The following is a 19,575-nucleotide window of genomic DNA, read 5'->3' on the forward strand; positions in this document are numbered from 1 at the left end:
GGATGGAAGCTCTCTCCCCTATCTCTCTGCCTTCCAAATAAAATGAAATAAAAAGTAAATAAGCTTGACACTTCCTGGGGCGGGGACAGCACCAGAGGAGGATGCTCCCCCTCGCAGCTCACGCTTCTGAAACAACCCCTTCCGCTTACTGCCCTGCAACCCCCAGAGCCACGGCAGACCTGGGCCACCGAACCACAGCACACAAGGCTGCGGAAGGGCGACCTGGCTGCTGGGAAAGCGTGGGGAGGGCTCCGTCTCTGCAGCTATGACACGTGGACAAAGCAGAAGTCCCCCAGGCCTGAGCGCCGAGGATGCTGACGGAGGTCAGCCAGCCATGGGGCAACCGCCAGTCCTTTTGTTATGAACAGGACGCTGGTAGCCCTTGGGCCCCAGGGGCAGTGCTCCAGGTCCAATGGGAGGGGCTGGCGATGAATGCCACAAAGCACTGGGCATCTGCCCAGACACCCAGAGCACTCCCTGCATTGCATATTTTTTTTCCACGGGTTTCTCAAAGGAAGAAGGCAGTGGGGCCCTGTGCCCCCAACTGATTGTCCCAGGGGCCTGCGGTCCTGAGGTTTACCTGGGCAGGGCACCAAAGACAACCACTCTTGTCCCCTCCTCCCAGTCCTGCCCAGAGGCCTGAATGTCCCCTGCCACCCGCACCCACTCAGGATCAGCAGACAGGAGACAACTCATGGAGCTTTTTTCTGGTTGTTTTATTTGAAAATCCCAGGGTGTGTCCCCTCCCCCACACACCCATCCCCCTACCTCCACCCCAGGACATGACAATGCCACACACACACACGCACACACAAGGCTGTGAGCTGCACGCAGGAACACAGGAGCTGCGCTCACGACAACATTGAAAAAATATACATTATATATAATACACACGAGGCCCCTCTCCTCGGCCACCCCCACAACCCAGCCACAGCCGGGTCACAGAGGAAGCGAGGAGGCTGTAGGGGCTCAGGACTGTGAAGGCAGGACAGGAAAGAGGGCAAAAAGGGAAGGGAAGTGGGGGAGAGGAGAAGCAGGGATCCCCAGACGGAAATGGAAGGAGAGCGAGGGGGACTCTCGGAGAAGTGAGGGAGCCCAGGGAGGCTCCAGGGGACAGGAGAGATTAGAGAAGGGGACCCAGAGGGATTGCTGCCATCCCACCCTGGCCCCAGCCACAGCTACTGTCACCCCCAAGACCGTGCCACCCCCAAGACAGTGCGTGGCAGGACTGGGATGGGCCCAGAGACACAGGTGAGCCAAGGGGACAGCGGCCGCGGCACGGGGTCGCCGTGCAGAAGAGGTCTCCAGCCATCTCTCCAGTGCAGCCTGCCCTGGCAGCCACAGGGGAAAGGGGACCCAGAGGCCAGGGCAGGAGGTGGGCTGGGGTGGGGTAGGCGGTGTAGGGGGCCCCGCGGGGATCTGTGCAGGCTCCACCTGCACAGCTGGCAGCCTCCGGGTCCCTCTGTCTCAGAACGCCCCGCTCCCTTGTCCAGGGGGTCTGCCTCCCCCAGGCGTAGCTCTCTCTGTGTCTGGGGACGGGTGTGGGCCTCAGTAGCGGTGCGGGGGGCTCTCAATGATGCGTCTCTCGTCGCTGCTGGGCGAGTCGGCTGCCTCCGAGTCACTGCTGTCCTCGTCCTCCTGCTGGCCGCCGCCGGCAGCCCCTGCCACACCGGCCTGGCGACTCTGGTAGGACTGTGGCACCAGAAAGCAGGGCATCGGCGCCCACACACCACGCCCTCTCCTTTAGGGCCACCCCGGCATGGGCCGCAAATCCCTCCCCACTGTCCACCCCCACCCCCAGGCTGAGCTTTCTCCTCCCTGCTCCCTGCAGCCCAGCCACGAGACTGAGGCCGGCCTTGCTTAAATCTCTGCAGGGCCTGTGCAGTTCCCCAGGGCACTCACCTCCATGGGGTTCACGATGATGGTCAGGGCGGAGTCATCCCAGAAGAGGTCGGGGTCCTTGGGGTCACTGGAGGCGCCCGGGGACCCACCAGTCCCTGACACGCGGCGGTGAAGGGAGTGGATGCGGACAAGGCCCAGGACGACCATGAGCACCAAGAAGCCGACGCACACCACGATGATGAGGGTCGCAGCGCTTGGGACCACTGTGGGGACAGCGGGCACTGAGCAGAGCAGGGCCAGGCTCTCCCGGGGAAACTGGCACTCAGGGAGGATGGGGAGGGGGCACTCTCCCAGAGTAAGAGGGCACGGCGTCCACAGGGGCCCAGAAGAGGGGAGTGGGCTGAAAAGCTGGAAAGGAAACAGCCCACGGAGCAGGGCAGGGAGAACAGAAAGATGATGCAGGGGCCAAGCGGGGTGGAGGGAGCCTCCCAGCCCAGCGCTGCTGCCATGGCACGTATCTCCGCCCACAGAGGACAAGGACTGGGCTTGCCGTGTCAGTCAGCCTGTGCCCTCCCCAAGGACCGCTCGGGCTAGGAAAGAGGTGTCCAGGGCCCAGCAGGGGCAGGAACAGGAGCAGGGCAGCCACCAGGGAGGAACTGCCTGGTGTTCCAGGAGACACAGACTCCAAGGCCGGCCTGGCTGCAGGAAGAAGGTGCTGGCCCTCAAGGCTGGGGCAGGCCCGAGGGGCAAGGAGCAGCCTCCGCTCACTTACCACCTGGCCTGCTCGGTGACACCTGCCTTCTCCTGGTGGGCTTGGGGCGCCTGGGCTTCCGGGGCTTCTGCTCCTCCCAAGTCGCCCCCTGGGGTGGCTCTGGCTCCTCCCTCTGGGCCCTCCCCTGCCTCCAGTCTGGCAGCCTCACTTTCAGGCCCAGAGTCAGGGGCGCACAGGCCCCGAAACGCAGGGAGAAACGGAGAGGGGTGTGCACTCTCACATGGATCTTAGAGCTGACGGCGGCAAGGCAGGTGTGCAGGCACAGGCATGTGCCCAGGAAGAGCGTGCGGGTGCACAGCTGGACACAGGTGGCCACACCCCACACCTGCCCCAGGCCTCCGCCAGCCCACATGACTGCACGCACCAGCCCCCAGGCAACCTGCTCACACGGTGGTCGGAAAGGAATGCGTCTGAGGGTCTCCAGCAAGGCACAGAAGAGCCTTAGGTGCAGACTCACCCAGCTCCCCACCAGCTGAGCAGCCCAGGCAAGGCCCTGAAGGAGGACATAAACACCGCAGACGTGGGCAGTGAGGGCCGCAGAGCAAGCAGCCGTGAGCCCAGCCCTGCCCATCTGCACGCACACATACAGCACTCGGAGAGGCCAGAGGAAGCAAAGCGAGAGAGCCCACAGCCCCAGGGATAGCAGGTGACCCCACACAAGCACACCCAGGCCCAGGGCCCTCGCAGGCAGCTGGGTCACTGCACCCCACATGAGGGCACAGCCCTGCCCGTCGCTGGTATGTGCAAGTGGGCAGTGCTGGTGCTGAGGCACTAGTCCATGTGTACGTGCCCCCCACCACACACACTCAGAGAGCAACACACGCACACAGTTCCAGCCCAGACCCAAATTTACCTCCAGCCTGAGACACACATGCCAAGAGAGAAACAGACAGCACGGGAGCCCCCTGCACCCTGCTGAAGACCCCTTCTCACCACAGCCAGCACACTCACACTGCCGCACGTTCCAAGGTCAAGCAGGTGTGTGGAGAGCGCCCTGCCCGGGCAGGCCTGCCCGCTGCACACTCCCTGAAACAGCCCTCTGGCAGCTCTCTGCCAAGCTGGTCCACATCCTGACCTGATCCACAGCCCACGGGGGGCCACTAGCCAATCAGAGTGGACTCTGTGGGAGCAGGGCGGGTAGGATCCCTGGGCACTGGCTCTGAAGCCAAGATGGGCCCAGTAGCACCAGCATTTCTCAACTGCCTGGGGACAGGAGAAGGCGGGAGAAGGGGACAGATCCCTCCCAGTCTCCGAGGCGCTGGACATGACCCACGGGAGGGCGACTCCCCCCACTGCCTGCCCCTCTGGCTAAGCCCAGGTTCTACAAGCAGGCATACCCCGCGCCCCGCTCTCCAGGTACAGCGCTAAGGAGCCAGTCTCTGGTTTGTGCCTTAATGAAATGCATTTGCCCCTTTGAGCCCCTGGCCTGGTGAAGGAAATGACAGGTTGACTGCCAGGAAAAAGAAGTGGCCACAAGAAAAACGAAAGGCAGACGCCATCCACAGACCAACAGCTCTGGCAGATTAGTTTAAGATGAGCCAGGAGGCCAAAGAGGGTTGGGAGGGTTTTTTAATTGGCAATAAATAAAAATAATCAAGAGATGAAGCAGAGCAATGAACCTGTCTGTGTTGGGCTCGGCAGTTAATTCTGGCCTGAGTGTTCTGCAGCCAGTGCTCAGGGGGAATCTTAGCGAGTGGCCCACAAGATTGTTAGGATGCTGTCACAGGCACTGGCCACAGCCCCACGTAGTGCCAGCAGACACTTCTGCACTTGGTCCCAGGGCTTCTCTTGAAAGACCAGCTGGCTCCTATCACAGGACTTCCATAACTGCTTTAGTTTCCTTTGCTTCAGCTACCAGGAGGCTCAAAGTCAAAATTCTGGCCCACCCTCGGCACTATGGCATAGTGGGTAAAGCTGCCGCCTGCGGTGCTGGCATCCCACATGGGCACCGGTTCCAGTCCTGGCTGCTCCTCTTCCGATCCAGTTCCCTGCTAATGTGCCTGGGAAAGCAGCAGAAGATGGCCCAAGTGCTTAGGCCCCTGCACCCACGTGGGAGACCCAGAAGAAGCTCCTGGCTCCTGGCTTCAGATCGGCCCAGCTCTGGCCATTGTGACCATTTGGGGAGTGAACCAGCAGATGGGACAGAGGGACAGAAAGAGAGAGATCTTCCAACCCATGGTTCACTCCCCAAACGGCTGCAACAGCCAGAGCCAAGACGATCCAAAGCAGGAGCCCCAAGCTTCTTCTGGGTCTCCCATGTGGGTGCAGGGGCCCAAGGACTGGGGCCATCTTCTGCTGCTTTCCCAGGCACATTAGCAGGGAGCTGGACCAGAAGAGGAACATCCAGGGCTGGAACTGGCACCCACATGGGACACCAACACTGCAGGCGGTGGTGGCTTTACCCACTACGCCACAGCGCCGGCCCCGCTTTGATGTCTTTCTGCAAAGCTTCAGGTAATTGTAGGAAACAAAGCAGGAAGCACTGGTGCCCACTGAGATCACACCGTGATGCCTGCTCCCACCCCAGTCTGATTCCATTGGGGTGGGTGGCACTCAGACACCAAGAGCTTAGGAAGGCTTCCTGGTGATTGTGTCTGCATCGAAGTTTGGGTTGATGAGATACATAATATCTTGGTCATCTCGTCTCTTCCTTCTCAGACAATCTTATTCTCCCTCAACATAAATACCCCTTGCCACCCACATACCCCCACTCCCAAATTCTCATTCTCTGTCATACCCATCCCAAATCCCTTGCAGCCAGCCATATCCAGGCTCTACCACTACGCGTACCGGGAAACCCTGGCTGTCTTAACTCACACCAGTGTTTGGTTGCTGGTGCACTCGGGAGCGCGGAGCCATGAGCCTCAGACCTGCTGACGCAGACTGCGTCCTTATACTTCTGCACGCTCAGAGTAGTGCGATATTGTGAAACCCTGCTCTGCAACACGACTCTGAGAGGTAGGAGGCGAAAGGGCGGGACACCTTGAGGAGTCAGTGCCCAGGTGATGTTCATCTCCAGTGCCCTCAGGAAACCCGTGGCCTTTGCGCCTACTCAAGCCCAAAGGGAGGAAGGCGCAAAGGCAGGCTGCTGCTGTCTGTTCACGTCTCGGGGGAAGCCGGGCCTCACTGCGGGGAGGCGAAGGGAGGACAGTGGGTGGTGGCGGTGGAGGCATCACCTACCACCACTCGGGGCAGGGGGCAGCGGACACTGAGGGGAGGAAGCTCTGGGGCAGTTAGAACAAGGACTTCATCACCTGGAGCCTCAAACCAAAAAAAAAATTGGACTGAGCAGGCCCAGCAGCATCTGGATCCACCAGGAGTCTCATCTGACTGGCAGGGGCCGACGCTGTGGTGCAGTAGGTTAAAGCCCCAGCCTTCAGTGCCAGCATCCCATATGGGCACCAGTTCTAGTCCCGGCTGCTCCACATCCAATCCAGCTCTCTGCTATGGCCTGGGAAAGCAGTAGAAGATGGCCCAAGTGCTTGGGCCCCTGCACCCACGTGGGAGACCTGGAGGAAGCTCCAGGATCCTGACTTCAGATCAGCTCAGCTCCAGCCATTGTGTCCATCTATGGGAGTGAAGAGTGAACCAGCGGATGGAAGACCTCTCTCTCTGTCTCTTCCTCTCTCTGTCTGTAACTCTACCTCTCAAATAAATAAATAAATCATTTTTTAAAATGAAGACAGACCAACTTAAAAATTTAGAAGTCAGCCAACATAGAGGACACAGAGGACCAACGTGAGGGTGCAGGCTCTGGCATAGGCTGCCTGGATCTGAGTCCTGGCAGCAGCTCTTTCCAGCTGTGTGATCTTGGGGAGGGTACTTGACCTCTCTGTGCCTCCACTCCCTTGCATTCACAGGGGCTAATTCCAGGGCCTATTTCATCTGTTGTGTGTAAACCCTGGGGTTTGAACCGTGCCTGGCACACAAGAGCTCATGGGGTTAGTTTTTATGACCATTACTTGCAAGAACTGGGGCCATGTTTTCACAGCAGCGTTTGGTGGCCATGAACTTCTTCCAAAAAAGCACTCACGGAACTCAGGGAATTGTGACACAAGCTTTTGGCTTTTTCCAATCGTGACAAATGCACAGGCTTTGAGAATGGGCTTGATGTTTTTGAACTTAAAATGATATCCAGAGCCAAGTCTTACAAAAGTGGATGAGGAAGTTGGGTAATACTGAACTGAGCCAAAAGGAACGTGTGTCTAAAAAGTTACAAAAATTAATGCCGCATAAGTTGGCTTCAAAAACAATTCTGTAGGGCCGGTGCCGTGGCTCACTTGGCTAATCCTCCGCCTGTGGCGCCGGTAACCCCGGGTTCTAGTCCCGGTTGGGGTGCCGGATTCTGTCCTGGTTGCTCCTCTTCCAGTCCAGCTCTCTGCTGTGGCCCGGGAATGCAGTGGAGGATGGCCCAACTGCTTGGGCGCCTGCACCCGCGTGGGAGACCAGGAGGAAGCACCTGGCTCCTGCCTTCGGATCAGCGCAGCATGCCGGCCGTAGGGGCCATTTATGGGGTGAACCAACAGAAGGAAGACCTTTCTCTCTGTCTCTCTCTGTCTCACTGTCTAACTCTGCCTGTCCAAAAAAAAAAAAAAAAAAACCCTCTGTAAAGGGAGTCCAAAAATCACCTTCAACAACATCAACATCACTTGGCAGTTTTTAATAATGTGCGGGATTTGTTTTATAATGCCAAGTGTAAACAGCAGGTTCTAAAACAGTTTGATTCCAACTTTGTAAACAGAAAAAAAATAAGCATAGAAAAATGAGAGGAACATATACCATAGTAACTGTGCTCTCCTCTGGAATCATGGCTGAATTTCCTTCTTCTTTTTTTTTTTTTTTTTTTTTTTTTTTTTCCTTCTTATACTTGCATTTTCCAATTTTGCTACAATTAAGCAATTGTCAATTGAGAAAAATTAAAATTGCAGAGCCAACATTGTGGCATAACAGGTTAAGCCGCTGCCTACAACACTAGCATCCTATATTGGAGCAATGGTTCGAGTCCCAGCTGCTCCACTTCCAACCCAGCCTCCTGGTACCGTACCTGGGAAAGCAGCAGAAGATGGCCCAAGTGCATGGGCACCTGCTGCCCAAATGGGAGACCCGGGTGAAGTTCCAGCATCCCAGCTTCAGCCCAACCCAGCACTGGCTGTTGTGACCATTTGGGGAGTGAACCAGTGGACAGAAGATCTCTCACTCTCTCTCTTTTGTTCTTCCTCTGTCTCTCCCTCCCTCTGTCACTCTGGCTTTCAAATAAATAAAATAAATCTTTTTTTTAAAAATGCAATTTAAAAGCTAACTAAATAAAATGGCAGCACTGAATAAAGAAGCATGGCCAGGGAACACAGCTGCTTCGCCCTGGAGAGAACACTTTGCATATTTTGTTATAGAAATACCCTCTGCAGACGGCACATAACTACACATGTCATAGTGATATGGGCTGGGTAGCTAGCCGAGCTGGAGATCACAAACCACAAGGCCCCGCCCTGAGTAATTCCATCCTGGGGTAGGGGCGGGGCGAGCAAAGGAGGGGAGGACCTGCACCCAGGCCCCTCACCTGCCACCTTCCCTTCCTGTCTGGCCCACCCAGCCTTACTTACTGGAGTTCCGGTGGGAGCTGGCCAGGCTGTGTCCAGCCATCTCAGGGGGAGGCTGGTGACCACGGTGCAGGAACTGCTGGGAGCTGAGCACGTGGCTGGGGTGGGCAACACGGTTCATGCTGTGCAGGACGTTGACCTGGACAGAGGGAGGGCTCCGTGGACACATCCGCCTCTCCCCCGGCCACGCCTCACCCCTCTGGAGCCCAGCTCCTCCTGTAACTCCTGCCCGCGTGGCCTCCTGTCCTCCCCCTAGTGCCAGGTCACGGGGTCTTCCATCTGCCCAGCAGCTATCAGGCCCCCTGCACCTCTCCAAGGATGGGTAACCACGAAGGAGAGAGGCTGTCCACGTACCTCCACGATGAACTCATTGCTGGAGTAGCGGCCGTTCATCTCGGAGCAGGAAAGCCGGAACTTCCTGGCGTAGAGGGCAGCTCCGTGTCGCAGCCGGTACCGGGCCTGCCGCAGGATCTCCTCGTACACAGTGATGCTCTCCACCCCTGGGGAGGGGGAGGTGGCTCAGCGCAGGGACCCTCTTTCCCCGGCTCCCCCAGCCGACCAAGCCGTAGAATGGGACAGCCCCATCCCGCAGTGGGGACGTGATCCTAGCTCCCCGCAAGGCCTGCTGCTCACTGATGGACTGGGATGGAGGGTGAGCTTCTGGGTCCTGCTCAGCCCTCTAATAGCTTTGCGACTTGTAGGCAGAAATGGAAAGAAAGACATTCTGCCAGACTGGCGGGAAGCAGCGGGGTGGGGAGCTAGAGCTTTGGTGAGGCCCTGGCAGGGGCTGGGGAGAGGAGGGAACACTCACACCCATCTCCTCCCATTTCCCCTCTGGGAGGACGGCTTCCTCTGGGAGCCACCCAACCCTCACTCTCTACTCTGCACTGAGACATGAGCACTGGAGGCAGGCGCTTGGCACCATGGTTAAGATGCTGCTCAGGACACCTGCATCCCACATCAGAGTGCCTGGTTCAAGTCCTGGCTCCTCCTCTAAGTCCAGTTTCCTGCTAATGTGGACCCTGGGAGGTAGCAGGCGATGCTCAAGAAGGTGGGTCCCTCTCCCAGGAAAAGATGGCCCAAGTCCTTAAGCCCCTGCACCCATGTGGGAGACCCAGATGGAGTTCTAGGCTTTGGCTTCAGCCTGTCCCAGCCCTAGCTCTTACAGCCATTTGGGGAGTGAATCAGAGGATGGAAGACAGCTCTCTTTGCATCTCTATCTGTCTCTCCCTCTCTCTCTTGTCTCTCTGCCATTCAAATAAATAAACCTTAAAAAAATAAGATAATGGCTTTTCAAATAGCTCACAAGGAGCAGGCATTGGGTGTGGGGTTAAATTACCATTCGGGACACAGGAATCCTTTATCAGAGCGCCTGGCTCAAGTCCCAGCTACTGGGCTTCCAGTCCAGCTTCCTGCTCTTGCACACTCTGGGAAGCAAGAGTGCTTGGGTCCCTGCCACACACACTTGGGAGACCCAGACTGAGTTCTAGGCTCCTGGCTCCAGCCTGGCCCAGTCCTGGTGGATGGAAGATCTCTGCTTCTCTCTCTCTCTCTCTCTTTCTTCCCCTGTGTCTCTATCTTTTGAATAATATAAACCAATCAATCAATGTTAATAAATATTCCTTAAGAGAGGAGGGGTATGAATTTTTTCTTTCCAAGTTGAATCCCTAACAATATATTTTTTTTGACAGGCAGAGTTAGTGAGAGAGAGACAGAGAGAAAGGTCTTCCTTCCGTTAGTTCACCCCCCCAAATGGCCGCTACGGCCGGCACACTGTGCCAATCTGAAGCCAGGAGCCAGGTGTTTCCTCCTGGTCTCCCATGCGGGTGCAGGGCCCAAGCACTTGGGCCATCCTCCACTGCCTTCCCGGGCCACAGCAGAGAGCTGGACTGGAAGAGGAGCAACGGGAACAGAACCCGGCGCCCCAACCGGGACTAGAACCCGGGGTTACCGGCGCCACAGGCGGACGATTAGCCAAGTGAGCCGCGGCGCCGGCCCCCAACAATATTTTTAAATAACTTGTGTTCCCAAAAGGGAGGATCAAAAAACCCCAATAAGCATTGTAAGTATCACAGGCACGTTGTGGGGTAGTGGGTAAAGCAGCTGCCTGCGTCGCCGGCATCCCATACGGGTGCTGGCTCTGGCTTGTATCCCAACTACTCCCCTCTTGATCCAGCTCTCTGATACTGGCCTGGGAAAAGCGGTGGAGGATGGCCCAGGAGCTTGGGCTCCAGCCAGCCACCCTCATGGGAGACCGTGAAGAAGCTCCTGGCTCCTGGCTTCAGCCTGGCCCTGCCCTGACTATTGGGACCATTTCGGGAGTAAACCAGCAGGTGGGAGCTCTCTCCCTCTGTCTCTCTCTCTCTCTCTCTGCCTTCCAAATAAATAAAGAAAGATTTAAAAGGAGAGAGACATGAGCAGGTCCCTTAACGCTGTGTTGTCTGCCTGAGATGAGTGAGATGCAAGAGGGAGATGATGCGCAGTGATAGGACACTGAGCCAAGGGATGAGAGGGATGAGAAGGGAAACGGAAGGCAGCCAGCAGCGGAGGAGAGCCAGGCCCTGCCTACACCCCAGCAGGCAATCTGCAAGCTGGGAAGGTACCAGATGTGCTTGGCCACACCCCTGGGCCTGCAGGTTCTGAGTTCTGCAGAGCTTAATCGGGGGAGGGGCACATGCGAGAAAGGAAGACAGGCTCTGGGGCGCCACGGACCAGCGATGGTGAGGTAGGCAGACGTGTTGGTGAGCTCCAGCCCTCGCTGCTGCAAGGATGCCACGTCCAAGAGCAGGCTTTCGCGCTCGGGGTCCAGGTCATCCCCCACCAGGGACACTTCACAGCCGTCCAGGTTGTGCACGATCTCATCCGACATCCGCGTGTCTGTCACTGGGGTCGGGAGAGAGACAGGGTCTGGGTCAGAGCTGGGCCCACCGAGACCCGGCCGCCACCTGCTGGCCACTTTTCCTCCCCTCCTAGGGTCATTCCTTAAGGGACGTTGGCAGCATTAGCAAGCACATCATTGCGTGACTGGTTCCTTTCATGCACAGACCTCCCACTGGCTCTCCCGCCCTGCACACACAGAGTGAGGCCAGTCTCCACCTCCAGCCCCAGCTGTTCTCCCTCGTTCTGGTTCCAGACCTTGGCCCCTTCTTCGGATGACGTCACGCCCTGGAGTCGTCCTCACTCATCCTCACCTGTGCCCTGCCAACTTTCATCCTTTTTGGCCTCCACCTGGTGAGAAATGGAGCAAGTGATTTGAAGATCAGGGAACAAAGGGACCCCCTCGGGTCCCTCGAAGTCCGCAGCTGGGCGAGCGAAGTGAGTGGTGCCACTCAGCAGGATCTGGGGGGCGTCGGGCTGCAGGACCACCACGTAGCCCTCCACCTCGGGGATGGACACGCAAGATTCTTCACTGAAGCACCTAGGAAGGAAGGCAGACAGAGGCAGCTGGTAACACCCTCCCTTAAACCCGCCTTCTGCCTTCATCCCTGCGGGCCTCCCTCCACGACACACCACTCCCTGTGAGGGAGGGTGAGCGAAGGAAAGGTGGTAGTATCTGTGCCCCCCCTTCCCCGTGGTAATGCCACTGCAGGACAAGGTCAGGAAGAGAAGGCCAGGCAACCCCAATCTGCAGGGGTGGACCCAGCATCAAGGCTCACCCCAGGACTACACAACATGTATCAAATTCTATTTGCATGAGAAATTAAGCCCTGAACTGGCAGAAACAAATATATACACTCGGGTTTTAAAAAATGAGTTCAGGGGGCCGGGGCTGTGGTGTAGCAGGTAAAGCTGCCGCCTGCAGTGCCGGCATCCCATATGGGCACCCATTTGAGTCCCGGCTGCTCCACTTCCAATCCAGCTCTCTGCTGTGGCCTGGGAGGGCAGTAAAAGATGGCCCAAATCCTTGGGCCCTGCACCCACATGGGAGACCTGGAAGAAGTTCCTGGATCCTGGCTTTGGATCAGCTCAGCTCCAGCTGTTGTGGCCAATTGGGGAGTAAACCAGCAGATGGAAGATCTCTTTCTCTCTCTCTCTCTCTCTCTCTCTCTCTCTCTCTCTGATTCTCCTTCTCTCTCTATGTCACTCTGAATTTCAAATAAATAAATCTTTTTAAAAAATGAGTTCAGTATAATATCTGGCAGACATAGCCCCCCAAATATGCAACAATAAAAGTAGGTGGGATGGGAGAACTCTTGAAAGACGTGCTTCCTCGTCCTTGGTGTGTCTTCTATTCCCTTGTGTATCAGAGAAACAAGCTCGGGTAGTTGAGATAATCAGACCACCTTGGACCTAGATCCACTGTCCCGGGGGACCTGACTGAGCTGGTGCCAGGACAAACCCTCCCCAGAGAACACAGCCAAGCCAAGCCAACCACCAGCACACATGCTCAGGAGCTGCGCTCCCAGGGTCACTTCTAGTCCTATCCTTTGCCAATACCAACACCTCTCGGTCACATGGCACTTGCTGGTACAAAGTATTCTGCCCAGGTCATCTCATTACAACCATATGTCCAAGTCCCAGAGGAGGAAAAAGAGACCAGATCAAGCATTTGGGCCACAAAAGGACGACACACCAGGGTCTAGGCTTCAGCCCGCTCTTACTGCAAGTCCACTGAGCTTGTCTCTAAACCACAGCCACCGTTTGAAGCCCAGTTTACATCAGAAAAATCTACTTATGTGGAAGGCACCCCCCTGCTATGGTTTGAATGTGTCTCCCAAAAAGCAAGTGCTGAAAATTGAATCTCCAAGGCAACAGGGCCTAATGGGAGGTGTTTAGGTCGCGAGGGCTCCCCCTTCAGGAACGCTGATTACAAAGGGACTGTGGCTTTCCCTCTCTGCCTGTCTGCCATGGGGGGATGCAGCAGCAAGGGCACTTGCCACATGCTGGCCCTCAGTCTGGGACTTCCCACCCTGCAGAACTCTAAGCACTAAGTCTCTGCCCTTGATACATGAATCCAGTCTCAGGTGCTCTGTTGCAGCAACACAAAACAAACAGGGCAGAACACTGGAACCACAGCAGTGGGGACACCACCGTAAGAGAAACCTACACACACGGAAGCAGCTTTGCAACTGGAAGGGGTAGAGGCTGGAGCAGGGTTGAGGCACAGGCCCTGAATAGGGCATCGAGGGCCATTCTGGGGAGGCTTCAGCAGAGGAGGGGGCCGCGGGAAAGTACAGAACTCAGAAACTGCTCAGCGCTCAGGAGCCGACTATGCGTAGAAACACAGATCTTCGGGACAGGCGCTGTGGTGCAGTGGATTAAGCTGCTGCCTGCAAAGCCAGCATCCCATAGGAGCACCGGTTCAAGCCCGGCTGCTCCAGCTCCCTGCTAATGCACCTGGGAAAGCAGCAGACAATGGCCCAACTCCTTCAGCCCTTGCCACCCACATGGGAGACCCAGATGAAGTTCCTGGCTCCTGGCTCCTGGCTCCAGCCTGGCCCAACCCTGACCCACCATTGCAGCTATCTGGGGACTGAACCAGCAAATGGAAGATCTCTCTTTCTACTCCCCTACTTTGTTTCTCTCCCCCTACCCCATAACTCTGTATGACTTATAACTCCATAATTTATATAAATGCATATATAACTATAATTTATATAAATAAAATATAAATTTATTTATAATTTACATAAATAATTTATACAGAATATAAGTTAAATAAATATTTTTAAAAAGAAAGAAAAAAAGGTGGGTGGTAAATGCCATTCAGATGAGGTCAAAGACAGAAACGAGCAGCACCTTATTGGAAACTGGTGGAATGGCCAACCTTGTTATAAACTGGCAAAGAACGTGGCTGAATCACACCCATGCCAAAAGGCTTTGTGGCAGGAAGAACTTAAGAGCAATGAACTAGAATATCTGGCAGAAGAAATTCCTAAGCAAACTGTTGAGGGAATGAAGAGGCTGTGAATCATATACAGCAGAGTAAAAGAAAAATTGACTTAAAGATGAAATCTATAATTAACAGGGAAACACAGCTTAGGGATTCACAGGAGTCTCAGCCCCGCCCAGGAAAAGAGTGAAAAAGCTCACAGAAGTGTGGCCAAGCACCCTCTGGTGGAGGGACTGGTAGAAGGAAGGCAGTGCTATCTACTCAGAGACAATGGAGAATGCTTGCAGAGCCCCAGAGAGCTTTGAGGAGCCCCAAGAGAGCAGCCCAGGACACCCAGAAAAGCCAGCATTCCCCGCTGGCCTGCCTCGGTGTCTGCTCTGCACACTCCAGGCAGCACCAGTTGGCCAGGACTCAAATGAGCCCAGGTGTGACTTGGGTCATGGCTCCAAAGGGCACAAGCGGTAAGCCTTGGTGCTGATTCTGCAGGTGCACATGCAAGAGCTGGGGGAGCTTGGCTCCTGCACCTGTGTTTCAAAGGATTTCAAAGACAGCCTGGGCCAGAGTCACCACCTAGAGCCTTCCCACTAGGGCAATGCTGAGTGGAATCGTGGGTTCAGAGTCTTCCAGCACAGGGAGTTCCCAAAAGGCCAATGCCTAGTGGAGCTGTAGGAGCGAGGGACCCAGAACTGCGGTGCCAGCAGTGTGCAGCACCAGGCTGGGGTGGGACTGCAGGTGTGAGATTCCAACCTGTGAGAGCCCAGCAAAACCCTGGGGGCGGGGCTGCCCCAGTGCATCCAGGAGGAAAGCAAAGCTAATCTGGAGTCTTTCGATGTAATGGTATTTGTCCCGTTGGCTTTGGGGCTTACTTGGGACCAGTGGCCCCTTCTTCCATTCTTCTGGCTCTACTTTGGAATGGGGATGCCTACCCATGCATGTCCTACCACTGTATCTTGGAAATAATGTGTTTAGTTTCATAGGCTCACTCCTGGAGGCACATTTGATTCAAGACGAAGTGTTCTGCAAGTCTCATTCATACCTGACTTAAGTGAGACTCTGGAATTGAGAATTCCCAGGGGTGCTGGACTGAGTTACACTTTGGAATCACTGGGATGGAGTGAATGAAGAGCAAAACCCTTGCTCTTCCACACCCCCACCCCACCCCTGCCCTGCCCTTCTGCCATGGGAAGTACAGTAAAAGGGGCCATTGCCAGAGACCACCCTCTGGATCCCAGCCCCCAGAATTATAAAATGAAATCTCTATAAAGTAGCCATATAATCTCTATAAAGTCTCCAGTATTCTGTTTTAACAGCACAAAACAGACCAAGATACCCCCTGAACAAGCGGTGTTCCCAGGGGGTTAGTAATTCTGGGCCAGGGACTCTGTTCCATACGCTTGTGCTAACTGTGAAATGATTTTGCTAGAACCCCATTGGTGTTACCGAGCATGTCCAGTTGGACTGCTGGGGCCAAAAGGAGAAGGCATAACCTCAGCAGGTGTGAAAGCGCAGAGCCCCTCGAGTGACCAATGTCCACGACTTGCTAAGGTCCCGTGACACACAGAGTGGAGCCTGTGACAATCTGCACTGCCATCCAGACACAGCTACGTCAAAGCCTCTTGAGAAACAAGCCCAGCTGACCCAGGAGCACGGGCTCCAGATGACCCACGGCACTGAGTGATGCGATGCTGTGCCACTGCTCTGGGCGACCCACAGGGGAACCGGAGGCTGTCCCTGACCCGAAAGCATTAAGGAGCTGATAGGAAGGTCAGATACAGCACCCAAATCCTAAAACAAGGACGAGAATGGTCATCACAACAGAAGTGAAGCCAACAAAGAGTTCAGAGAGGGAGAGGTTACTTCTGGCTGGGATAGGAGCAAGTAAGATAATCAGAATCATCAGCAAAAGGGCAATCGAGCTAGCTCTGTAGGGGTAGGACTTCACCTTGGCGGAGGCTGACTCTACAGCGAGTGGGAAAGGCAGACAGCGCCAGAACAGGAGGGCTGTCTGTAGTTACGCCACGGGCAAGAGCAAGCCATTGCAATCTCTCTCATCAGGGAAGTGTGGTGAGAACTCTGATGCAAGAGTTCTCATCTGGCCTCAGGTGTGGGGTCAATCAAAGTTAGAAGCTCAGAACTGGGTCAGCTAGCTAGGAGGCTAAGCCAACATAGACCGCGGGCGAGGTGATCAGAGCTTGGGCTCAGGGGGCTAATGGAGAAAGAGAAGACAGATGCCAGACCCCAGACAGGGGTGGGGTCTGGACGATGGGGCTACCAATGGGGCAAGGAGTACAGACAGGGAGGGATCAAAGGTGACTCAGAGGTTTCAAGCCCGGGTGACTCCAGAGACAGAGATGCATTATAGACAAAGGGTTCAGAGGGAGGGCTGGTATGGTTCTTTCACACCAACTGTTTCAGCATTAGCACTTTGGGTTGAGGTGCTGGCAGAACGTGTAGCTACTGGAAGCAGGAGTAAATTCAAGAGCCATGGAAAGACAACAAAGCTGGAGCAAAAGATGTGGCATTCACCCATTCGGGGGTTAACACCACGAGTAGATGGGCTTTCCAAGAAAGACTGAAAAATAACAAGGTGCAAACCTGAATTTTATACACTGAACGAAGACTTGCATAGACCTGGCTTTCAATGGACAGATGTCCAAGAACTGAAAATTGGAAGGCAGGGAAGCCCCACGGACAAGGCGAGGACATGCATCCGAGAAAGGGAGGTGCTGCGAGGTATCTGTCTCTCTGTTGTGTACACGCACACACACACATGTGCACATGCATGCATGCACACACACCCCTCCATATCTCTCCTATTACTTCGGGGAAGTAATGGGGTAGCACCAAGCACACAGTAACCCCAGAAACAGAAAAATCAGAGCTCTTTCTTAACCTCATAAAGAAACCATCAAGGCCCCTTCCCTCCACTAAAGGACCAACGTCAGGTCCCAAGGCCTTGGATAAGCCTCCAGCTTAGGCATGAAAGAGAGAATTCAGATGAGCCGGTCAATAAACAACATAGCACTTCTCCCTCTTTGGGAACTTCCCTTGAAGTGCTCCATCCTGTGCAAAAAAAAAAAAAAAAAAAAAAAACTGCCAGGAAGGGGTGAGGCAGTTCAACTCCTTGGTCTCTGGGAGACTGAGTCCTTCGTGACAGGTGGCAGCCAATAACAAGCAGAGTACATGGGGTACACAGCTCTCGTCTGCACCTACCTGACCTCATCTGCCTGTGACCCGCAGCTCCGCACTGCAGCCCCATTCCCCCATTAGAGCCACTGGCCCTGCTTGCCACAGCTCTAATCGTGAGGCCTGAATAATTACGCTCAGTCCCCATCTAAGACTCAGAGCTCTCTCCCTCCCAGGACAGGGGCAAGTCAGAGACATGTATCTTCATATTACTTAGGGAGAAACTGAGGCAGAGGAGGGGAGAGCATGGGAATCCTGACTCCTAAATCACGTGACCACCCATCAGCTGGCAGTAGCTCCTAAAACCCGCCCATAATCGGGGGTGACAGTGCCTTCGTATGGGAGTCAGCATTCCAGAATAGGCACGCTGGTAGGCATTTGATCCGGATTATGTCATCCATTCTCACTATAATTCCATGAGATTCTGCTATTCCTTCTGCTTCATGGCATTTGCCCGATACACCCTGATCCTTAACTATTATGCTTTTATTACACCAAATTATATTTTTAAATACCTAATATGTACTTAAACCTTGAAATAATCTACAAGTTTTCTTTTTAAAGAATTCAAAATCTGAAGCCAGTGCTGTGGCATAGTGCGCTAAGCCTCAGCCTGTGGTGCCGTATCCCATATGGATGCCAGTTCATATCCTGGCTGCTCCTCTTCCAATCCAGCTCTGTTATGGCCTGGAAAAGCAGTGGAAGATGGCCCAGGTGCTTGGGCCCCTGCACCTGCATTGCAGACCCAGAAGAAGCTCCTGGCTCCTGGCTTCGGATCTGCCCAGCTCCAGCCGTTGTGGCCATTTGGGGAGTGAATCAGGGGATGGAAGACCTTTCTATCTGTCTCTCCCTCCCTCTCTCTCTATAACTCTGCCTCTCAAATAAACAAATAAATCTTTAAAAAAAAAAAAATGACTGTCATGTCCTCTGGCTCCCAGTCCTCTCTGCCCCACTGTGCCTACCAGCACAGGGACTTGGGGAGGCTCAAATCCCCAAAGTCCCGGAAGTGCAGCTTAGTGGGGGGGGAGTAAGGATTGGTTGCAGGGAAATCTGCGTCTAGTCCAGGCTCTTCTACTATCATTACTAAGGGACCTACAGCAAGAGGGGCCCAGAGAGGGCCACAGAAGGCAAGGTCGTGCTCCCAGCCCTAGGCAGTCGCTCGGTGGGCTCTCTGTGATCTGCCCGCCCACCCGGCACTCACTTGACGGCGGTGGTGAGGCGCAGGGGCCTGACGCCAGGCGTGGCAAAGCGCAGAGTGTTCATGTAAGCCACATGCTGCAGGGCGTGGTTGAAGGTCTCCACATCATCCCCCTCCAGGGTGAGCAGGGACTGCGAGGGGTTCACGTGGACCTGGGCCCCAGACACAGACACAGCTAAGAGCAGGCAGGAGAGGCCGGGAGCCCGGGGGGAGGGGGGGGGCGCACGGGGCATGCGGGAAAGGAGAGGGCCGGAGGAAGAGGCTATACCTTCATGCCTTTGCCCAGGCTCTCGAAATCCCTATAGTCCAGCCCCTCCCGACATGCATAGAGGCACTCGATGACCTCGCGGCTCTCCAGGCGCCCTGAGCGCACGCTGAACCCAGCCAGGTAGCCATGGAAGTAGTGGTGGATCGGCAAGGGGTCTCCTAGGGCGGAACACAGGGGCCGGGTGGGCGGTGAGAGGACAGGAGAAAGCAGGAGACTGCAGGGAAAAGGAGAAACACAGAAACAAAAAGGGAGAAGGAGGGAGGGGAGAGAGCGAGAGAAGCAAGGGCAGGGTGGGAGAGGGGAAAGAGAGGAGCCCCCAGACCCGGAATGATGCTAAGGGGAGAAGAGTGAAACACGGAAGTAGCTGGGAGGAGAGCGAGAGAGGGAGGAAGGAAGGAGGCGAAACCAGGAGGAGAGGGCCCTGTCCGCGGTGCCGTGCAGGAGGCCGGGATGGATGTGTGCCCGCTGCACCGGCGCCCCAGCTTCCGTCCTGCAGGCCTGCCCCGACCACCGCCGCCCCTGCGTGCGGAGAGCCAGCGAACCAGCCCCTCCACCGCCCGGGCACGCCGCTGGCCCCTGGAGGCCGCCGGCGCGGCATCAGGGTGTGCAAGGGAGCGCGGGGTCGAGTCAACTGCGGAACTCCGCGGCCTCCGACGCCGGTGCACAGGGTACCTTGGGAGCTCTCCGTGCTGTTGTCGCCTCCCTTTTCCTTCTCTTTGTACTTCTCCTCTGCAGACCAAAAGCAAAAATGGCAGTGAGGTCAGAGCTGCGGGGACACAGAGATGGAGAGGAACGAGAAGTCTTCCCGTGGTGCGGGGAGTCGGCCCTTGCCCACGTGGGAGGTGCCACCTCCAAGCTGAGTCTCAACCCTTCCCTCCA

General features: G+C 55.7%; 1 protein-coding gene across 2 annotated transcripts in view; it reads right to left on the minus strand.

The window, feature by feature from the left end:
* Nucleotides 1–697: 697 nt before the first annotated feature.
* Nucleotides 698–19,575, minus strand: part of CLSTN3 (calsyntenin 3) — a 31,939-nt gene continuing 13,061 nt past the window's right edge. For both annotated transcript variants that reach the window (XM_008259773.4, XM_002712751.5), the window contains exons 10-18: nucleotides 19,369–19,425; nucleotides 18,697–18,854; nucleotides 18,432–18,580; nucleotides 11,403–11,629; nucleotides 10,924–11,094; nucleotides 8,566–8,711; nucleotides 8,215–8,350; nucleotides 1,903–2,105; nucleotides 698–1,692 (exon numbers count right to left, since the gene is read on the minus strand). In XM_008259773.4, coding sequence (XP_008257995.2) covers nucleotides 1,549–1,692; nucleotides 1,903–2,105; nucleotides 8,215–8,350; nucleotides 8,566–8,711; nucleotides 10,924–11,094; nucleotides 11,403–11,629; nucleotides 18,432–18,580; nucleotides 18,697–18,854; nucleotides 19,369–19,425 — 1,391 coding nt within the window. In that variant the 3' untranslated portion in view covers nucleotides 698–1,548. The remainder of the gene's footprint in view (nucleotides 1,693–1,902; nucleotides 2,106–8,214; nucleotides 8,351–8,565; nucleotides 8,712–10,923; nucleotides 11,095–11,402; nucleotides 11,630–18,431; nucleotides 18,581–18,696; nucleotides 18,855–19,368; nucleotides 19,426–19,575) is intronic.

This window comes from Oryctolagus cuniculus, chromosome 9 (assembly GCF_964237555.1).
Source record: "Oryctolagus cuniculus chromosome 9, mOryCun1.1, whole genome shotgun sequence".
NCBI classification, from domain to species: Eukaryota; Metazoa; Chordata; class Mammalia; order Lagomorpha; family Leporidae; genus Oryctolagus; species Oryctolagus cuniculus.